This window comes from Branchiostoma lanceolatum, chromosome 7 (genome assembly GCF_035083965.1).
Source record: "Branchiostoma lanceolatum isolate klBraLanc5 chromosome 7, klBraLanc5.hap2, whole genome shotgun sequence".
In the NCBI taxonomy this organism is placed as follows: Eukaryota; Metazoa; Chordata; class Leptocardii; order Amphioxiformes; family Branchiostomatidae; genus Branchiostoma; species Branchiostoma lanceolatum.
In genome coordinates, this window is record NC_089728.1 from 4,006,727 (window position 1) to 4,015,401 (window position 8,675).

General features: G+C 43.1%; 1 protein-coding gene and 1 long non-coding RNA gene across 2 annotated transcripts; both read left to right on the top strand.

The window, feature by feature from the left end:
- The first annotated feature begins 936 nt into the window (after positions 1-936).
- LOC136438254 (uncharacterized) lies at positions 937-2,331 on the top strand. The gene is made up of 3 exons (XR_010756413.1): positions 937-1,028; positions 1,545-1,646; positions 2,277-2,331. It is a non-coding gene; the product is annotated as an uncharacterized lncRNA (long non-coding RNA).
- A 497-nt stretch (positions 2,332-2,828) lies between these two features.
- On the top strand, positions 2,829-7,729 carry LOC136438326 (N-lysine methyltransferase SMYD2-like). The gene is made up of 10 exons (XM_066433089.1): positions 2,829-2,950; positions 3,239-3,306; positions 3,608-3,710; positions 4,081-4,191; positions 4,340-4,400; positions 4,752-4,866; positions 5,173-5,237; positions 5,350-5,527; positions 5,977-6,085; positions 6,638-7,729. Exons 1-10 carry the CDS (start codon positions 2,876-2,878, stop codon positions 6,773-6,775), a joined length of 1,023 nt encoding a protein of 340 aa, XP_066289186.1. The 5' UTR covers positions 2,829-2,875; the 3' UTR covers positions 6,776-7,729.
- Positions 7,730-8,675: the final 946 nt, after the last annotated feature.

An 8,675-nucleotide genomic window follows, 5' to 3' on the forward strand; every position in this document is an offset into this window, starting at 1 on the left:
AGAAAATCTAAACTTGGAAGCAGGCTATTCTACGGGCGCACTGTTTTCTAGTTGCTATTGTCTTATGATGGTTACAATTCGCATCAGCATCGGCAATATATAAGGGTAACTGAAACCATCAGAACATGGTCGAAATTTATGAATTCGTCACCTCATCATTAGATAAAAAGGCCGCAATAAAGCCTAAATATGAGGCTATAAAAATCGTACGACGTTGGATGAAATTTTGAACATTGCCCGACGCTCTGCGATGGCTGATTTTAACTACGATTTACCTGCGATTTACCTGCGATTTACTTGCGTTGTACGGGAAATGCATCGTACGTGCATCGTAGGTACGACGTGAGTTTAGTGTGACCGGGGCTTTACTGCGCACTCGATGCCACTACTGTTTAAAAAGGTTGGTCATTTATCATGTTAGGGCTCGGCCACATGCGTCCTACGATCATCGTACGATTGCAAACTGAGAAAGCATTCCTAGGATAATCGTGGATGTTTCCTGCAAAATTTAGCTGTCTGGCTACGGAAAAGGTTTAGACCTTCGCGATGGTTAGTTCTGTCACAGTCTGCTTAAAAATTCTACGACAGCAAAAATCCTACGATGATCTACGACAAACGTGACCGCGGCGCAACAGAAGAGGAGAGGAAAATCTCGATGTGATTTATATGCACATCGAGATGCTTGAATCGAAAGGCAGTAGAAGCTTTTGATATTGTTTGAACTAAAACTTGCTCGGATATAAATCGACCGAACATGTTTTCCACACGTTAGGTCTACCAAGGAGGTTTTATAAAACCTCCTTGGGTCTACATAGACGATAGCTTATGATTTGCAATGTACTGAAATATTTCTTGCATGCATTGTGTCGCTTTCGATCTTGTTATCAATGATAATACAGTCTTATTTTTTCACAACCATGCCATGCCCCGTGGAGCCTCATGTCTGTTGATTCTTTGCCAGCAGACTACAACATTCTGTCAGTTGCGACGCCTGCCGGGCAGCCAAATATTGCAACGAAGAGTGCAAGGTATGTTTTCGTTTGCTTGGAAGGTATATGAAGTACAATGAACAGTCTAGTTGGCCTTTCTCTCTTTATATAATGTATCTGTGGAAGACATGGGAAAAGAAATACAATCACATTGATAAACAACTGAGGGCCTGCTCTCAATTAATCATCCAGTTGATTCCAATAGTGCCCATTTATGGATGATATATTCCACGCACATGCAAGTCAAATATTACAGCTTACTTTGACTATTTTGACTTCTGATAGAATCAATAGTTTGGTATTCTTTTATTCCAATTTTCTGCATTTTTGTCACCTTTATGTATAATATGTCTTTAGTTATCATAGAGATGTTATTCGTCCGATAGCCCCGCCCACCTCCGTCAAAACGTAGAAATGCGAAATAAAAACATAAGACGGACATGCAGCCATCCTCTCACTGGTCGAACCGCTAATTGCCATGCTACCATTAGTTGAGCTGCTAATTGTGATTTACAGTCAGGATCGGCTTATTCCTTATAACCCCTGTCCTTTCAGAAAGCAGCCAAGTTCCACCACAAACCGGAGTGTCGCGGGTACAGCCGTCTGATGAACCTCCCTGAACACCTGCGGGTCATGGGGCGGATCCTGTACAAAATGGTAACAAAAACAAGCACGACTTGCTTTCACAAAACTCCGATAAACGAGGAAGGATGTGAATTCTCGTCACAAGGGAAACGTGAAGTGAAATGAATCCCCTGTTCGTGTAAACACAGAATTCATTACTTTCTGTGATATTCAATCATGGATAACATTTTTTTTACACAACCAAGCGTTTTTACGTAGCCGACATTACGGTGACCATCTGTCACCTTCATCAGGGCAAGTTCAGAGGGGAAGTCGCAAACCACCTGAGGAAGCGCCAATAAGCGTGCACTGCTACCCCAACTACGGGGTGTTGTTCAGCATCTAATGCACAAAACAAGAACAAGGGCAATACTGACTGGTTCTACTTCGTACTGCAGTTAGGTGTCGCTGCTGCAGTGTGAAGAATGCGGTACCTAGCGTGACTGAGTTTATATCCTCCCTTATCACGGTTTATGACTGGAGCTGATTTTCTGATCCATACAGCCTCCTTGATTTAACGACATCTGTTGGCCTCTCTGTCCTTGGCCCCGTCCCAGTCTATTACACACTGCTGATTTGTTGAAGTTCCTTTCCTTCTCTGCTTCCTATATTGAGACTTCAAGTCATGTCATGTTCATACTTATTTTCATTTTTCCCTTTCAGCATGCTAGAAAGACGGACATGGGAGCGCTGGGACCTCTGAGCAGTTTGGTCTCGAGTAAGTCGATCCCGTTCTCCTGCGCAGAGCCTCGCCCGCGGTCTATACAATATGCTTTGGGCAGGCTCTGCTAAACCGGGCGGGGGTTTCCACTAGACCGGTGTGGCCTCTAACCGCCAGTTGTCAGCCAATCCGCTAGGTGTTTTCCTTAAGGAAAGTCAATTCTCTGATTGGCTAACAGCTAGTTCGAGGAAAGGCCTACAAAAATCTTAGCCCGGTTTAGCATAGCCTCCCCAAAGTATATTGAATTGGCCACAGGCGAGGCTCTTTGTACGAGAGTGGTTGATCCGTTCTTCTGGCAGTATATAATATCGATCCTTTGTATGTTAAAAGGAAGATATAGGCAAACCCTCCCCACATTGACAATACTAACGGAAATGCCTTCTCTCTGACGTTAACGAAATGGCAAAACCCCTTAGTGAATATGGTTCGTTGCCGTGTTTGCCTTTCTTATGCATATCTCAGTTCCAATGTCTTTACAACAATCTTAGATGTCGAGACAATAAAGAACTGCGAGGAAGGGATTCAAAGCCTGGACTCCAAAATGGATTCCCTGGCTCAACATATGGAGAAGGAAGCTCTACCAGACAGGGCCTTCATGGAGGAGATCTACGGCAAAGTGAGTCAACTGAATTGTTTCATATTGTTTAAAACTTTTGTCCTGTCCAGAGGCCTGCTAGGGATTCAAAACCAGACTCCTTAGAATCTAAGTCAACCCTGGCCACAAGATCATTTTGCCACCTGTGGTCTTCTTGTAACCGTCAGACTAAAAAAAGGAAAAAGGAAAGGGATCTCGAAGACTCGAACCATTTTTTTTGTTTTCGTTTCTCTGTGAAGTTTCACGCCTAATGATATCAAAGACATAAGACTTAGGACTGAGTTGTGTTCTGTTTATTCCTACCACCAGATCGCGTCGAACAGCTTTGCAATCCTCGACGAGAACATGTGCTCTATCGGGATCGGAGTGTATCCGCAGTAAGTCCAGTTTCTTCTGTGAATGTTCATATTTCCAATGCAAAGACCTAATTACAGCAACACAAGAAGTAGCAAATGCATTGGCGAAAGACAGCGGATGCTGCCTGAACGTTTGACCGTTTTGAAAACTTATCCAGGTGCTTGAGTAACTTTTGTATTTGAGTATCTCATTACCTGGATGTGTAAACTTCATCGAAGTAGAACATCATGAGTTCCAACATAAAATCTACAAAGAGTGAGAGGAACTGTTTTGTTACGTTTGACTTCATTGGTCGTTCAGCCTGTTTCCATGTGTGTCCAGGGCCTCCATGATCAACCACAGCTGCAAGTCCAACTGTATCGGCATGTTCTACGGACCGCAGATACAGATCCGGGCTAATGAGTTCATCCGGCCTGGGGAACAGGTACGTATGAACACAGGAACACCTCGAGTTTCATTTCGACTATCGCACCATGTACTGAGACTCGATATAAGAATCTGAAATGTGTTGTGGAGTGAAATTTTCATTCTCCTACGCAGAGCCTCGCCCTATATAATATATCTTTGCGAGGTTCTGCTAAAGCGGGCTGAGGTTTCCACTTCTTTGGACGTGGACGTGTCAACCAGCCAGAGAATACTTTGAGTAAAGCCGATTTTCTGATTAGCTCACAGCTAGCCTCTGAAAATGGACATTTCTAACGGTTACAATTGACTGATTAAAATGAGCAGTAAAAGCAACACTATCATCGGACCAAACATGATCATGTGACAATCTAAAAACGTTTTTTTCTCAGATATTCCACGGCTACATTCCGCCCCTGCTGCCCACCGCGAAGAGACAAGAGAAGCTCCTCAAAACCTATCACTTCCTTTGCCAGTGTGCGGACTGTCGGAACACAGAACGGGTATGTCTCGTAAACATAGCAAGCAGTTTTATGGTATTGTCTGAGTGGAATTCTATATCTATCACTATTCAATCTATCTTTCGTCATGTTTATTTGCTGTTTAAGATAAATGCATTTTCGATATATAATTTCGTTGCTTCTCTTGCAGGATCGGCTGATGCGGTGCGTCAAGTGTCCCAACTGTCCAGAACGAGTCGCTCCGAATGCAGGCACGTATTATATGGAAGGGAATGTACTGTTTCTCTCATTTGTGTTTTATCATTCATATTCAGTAGTCAGTTGTTTGCTACAGGAAAGCGTTTTAGGCCACAAGCATATTCTGTCCATAGTTTTGATCAATGCGGAAAATGTGACACTATCTTCATATTTTTAAAATCTGAAATACCTATACACTACCTTGGACACAGCTCTTCCCATCTTGTCTATTCTATACGCACCATTCTATCAATAAGTGACCATGACTAGATGTATTGATATTTGTTTCATGACTATTACAATGTTGAGGTCTAATTCATTGAATAAAGTTGGGGGAAAATAAGTGACCATGTCCGCCCCCACAGACGGCACATATAAGATGTGCGAGGCCTGCGGTTTTGCCAACTTTGACGCCGACTTCTACGAAGAGATGGATCTTCTCATCGAATATGCCGAGAACATCCTGGACAAGGAGCAGGAGCAGGATATCCTTTTATAAATACAATCAAATCGTCCAAGTTCTTGTCACGTAAAGGCTATACAAACAAACGACCATCTTTCTGACAATTATTTTCGCTCATAAACCGCGGCGGTTCGGATCATTTCTTTTAAAACTCCCTTTGATTTTGGTCACTGGAAAATCGTTGTATCTCTTCTACTACGCAGAGCTACGTCCAATTTACCTTGGGGAGGCTTTACTAAACTGGACTAAAGTTTCCACTTTTGTCCGCATGGATTCTAATCATCTGCAAGCTAATCAGAGAATCGCCTAAGTGCTTTCTTTAGGCATGCTCTAGAGGCCACACCCACAAAAGTGGAAACCTCAGCCCAGTTTAGCAGAGCCTCCCCAAGTATGTTGCCGAGGCCGCTAAAAAGGTTTCATGTAGGAAAATGCTTAATTTGTAGTGTTAATCGTTTAATAAAACATGCAGAGATACTAGTAAGTAGACCTTAACCACGCAGCACACCGTGAGTACGACCTGTATTTCCTGGAGTCCTGTCTGGCCCAGTTGGAGTTCACTCTCCACTCTGACAACGTCTACGTCATCCGCATACTGAAGGACTTGGTGGAGGTGTGCATGGATCTCAGCCAATGGGAGAAGGCCGTAGGGTACGGGAAAAGGATCGAGCCGGGATACAAGTTAGTTTTAACCGCCATGAAAAATGGAGGTATTGTCTTGGGTGTGTTTTTCTAGGTGTCTGTTTGTGTCTCCGCATGTTTGTGGTCAGGATAAGGTAAGAACATGTGGATTGATCGTGATGATATTTGGCACATGGATAGGTCTTGGAAAGACGAAGGTCGAGGTCGATTTTGGAACCCCTTGCAACTTTCATTGGTACTGCAGCAGAACTTCCGGTTTTTGTTTCTGAAGCAGTGAGCATTGTGTCTGATTGCCAACACTTCTACTTTTTGACAAGTCACACATCTAGATGAAGATACATCGTTCAATTCCCTAGTTACTTTTACTAAAAAATGTATGGGCAGTTTGAGAGCTTTTTTTAATCAACAAAAGAAAATGTATATATGTAGACACAGTCAAAGACGTGAATATCTGCATTTTCTTTCCTTCCTACACGTATCTACTGTAGAATGTTCCTGAAAAGATATGACCTTGACCAAGGCCTGCTGTACCATAAGATGGGCGTGGCCTACTACAGACTGGGTGACCAATCGTCAGCCTTGCCTTACCTCCGATTGGTAAGTGGGCGGAGTTACGTCATCGTGTGACGTTTGTAGTACCATTCAGTACGGTGACTCATTCTCCTATGCAGTGCGTATACAATATACCTTGGGAAGGCTCAGCTAAACCAGGCTGAGGTTTCCACTTTTTGTGGGCGTGGCCTCTAACTAGCTGTCAGCCAATCAAAACCGACTTTTCCTAAAGACAACATTTAGGTGATTCTCTGATTGGCTGACAGCTGGTCAGAGGCCACACCTACAAAAGTGGAAACCTCAGCCCAGTTTAGCAGAGCCTCCCCAATGTTTATTGTGCAGGTTGCGGGCGCGCGGTGAGGATCTGCGTAGGAGAATGACTGTGACTAGATAAGGACAGTATTGTGTATGAATTTATTGTACACGGGGGCATTATCTTATAATCATGTGAATGTCTGCTACTTACCTATTGCCTATATAACTGCCTATTGAGTACAACTCCTTTTTGTTGTACAGATTGTCAGGCCATTTTTTTTTCAATTTGGCGTAATGTCATGTTGTGAAAAGACTACAAAGATACTATGCGTTTTCCCCCAGGCCAAAGCAACGTTGACTATCACCAGTGGAGAGGAAAGCTGTCTGGTGCAAGAGGTCAGCGACCTGCTGGACGAATGTGTGTCCAAAGAGATCGATAGCCTGTTGCTGGAATGTGGGTGCCCCAACATGGACCATTAAACTGGACACGCAGTATAATGCAGTAAGGGCCTGCAAAATCATCCTGGGGACACAGCTATGACACAGTACAAATCACCATGAACATCAGCCCCCCGGCCGACTGTACAGGACATTCTCAGAATCAATGCTGAACTCTGACCGTTCGTGAATCGCTGCCTTCACTGACAGATCGTCTCTGGTAGAAGAATGCGCAATGCAGATAAATGTGGCGTTCCATACTGTAGAATAGCAAGATCAAAGAACTCATCAATACCTTACCATGTTGAATACAAGTTAATGAATGCATTACCTGTTCTCAGACTAACGTATCTACGGTGCATCGTACAAAGAATGGGCTAACTGCAGACTCTCCTTTCATGCTATCATAATAGTGAACTGTGAACAAATTTGACTGTGTTTGAATGCTTTCGGTGATAGATTTTAGATCGTTTGTAAACGCTCAGGTCTACAAAACACTTAGCTAACACCTGTCAGAACAACGCAATTCAGACTTTTGTCTATGAGTTGTTTCTATAAAGATTGAAATGAATTGAAGTTGAATAACTAGAGTAGTGACCTAAATGGCAGAGCAAGTTTTGCATAAGATGATGACATACTTCTTGGTAAAGTACTATGAAAGATGCAAAAGAAAGAAAGCAGCTTAGTAAAAGTCAATATATTCACTGCCACAGACCTGATAACAATGTGCTATGATCACTCATTATGCTTCTTAGCATTACTTGTAAACTGGGTAAAGATTAGTGCTTATGTGTGAAACATGGACAATTAAAGCTATGATATAGAGACAAACTATGATCTACTGAATGAAGGTTGAACTGTAATTGCCAACACAACAAATTGGACTTACCCAAATGTTTTACTGATCAGCTAGTCTTTGTCAAGGAATGAGCAATCCACTGCTTCTGTGACGTCCTGTTATGCAGATAGGACACGTGACTTAAAAATTGGGTTAAGTCCAATTTGTTGCGTTGGCAATTACAGTTCAACCTTGATTCAGAATGACTTCTACCAACACAAATGAACTTTCAAGTGAAAACTATGATATAGTTAAAGGACTAAAAAATGAGTAGAATGTAAACCAGTTTTATGCAGCAATCATATCAAAAACAGGATTTCAAATGGTGTCATTGTCATTGGTACTGAAGGAGCCTCACTACTATCCCTGCCCTTGGTACTGAATATGCCTCACTATGTCCTTTCACTATGTCCTTGGTACTGAATGGGCCTCACTATCTATGTCCTTGGTACTCAACAGGCTTCACTGTCCCTGAATAGGCCTCAATATCCCTGTCCTTGGTACTCAATGGACATCACTACCCGTCCTTGGTACTGAACAGGTCTCACTATCCCTAATACTGAATATGCCTCACTAGCCCTGTTCTTGGAACTGGATGGACCTCACTATCCCTGTCCTTGGTACTGAATAGGCCTCACTATCCCCGTCCTTGGTACTGAATGGGCCTCACTAGCCCTATCCTAGGTACTGACTGGGCCTCACTATCCTTGTCCTTGGTACTGAATAGGCCTCACCATCACTATCCTTGGTACTAAATGGTCCTCACTACCTGTCTTTGGAACTGAATGGACCTCACTACACCTGCCCTTGGTACTGAATGGGCCTCAATATCCCTGTCCTTGGTACTGAAAACGCCTCAATATCCCTGTCCTTGGCACTGAATTGGCATCACTATCCCTTTCCTTGGTACTGAGCAGGCCTCACTACTATCCCTGTCCTTGGTACTGAATAGACCTCACTATCCCTGTCATTGGTACTGAATAGACCTCGATAGCCATGGTACTGAAAATATCTCTGCCCTTGGTACTGAATTGGCCTCAATATCCATGTCCATCACACTGAATGGAAAGTTTGAGGAAACTGATCTTCTCCAGGCTGTGCTGC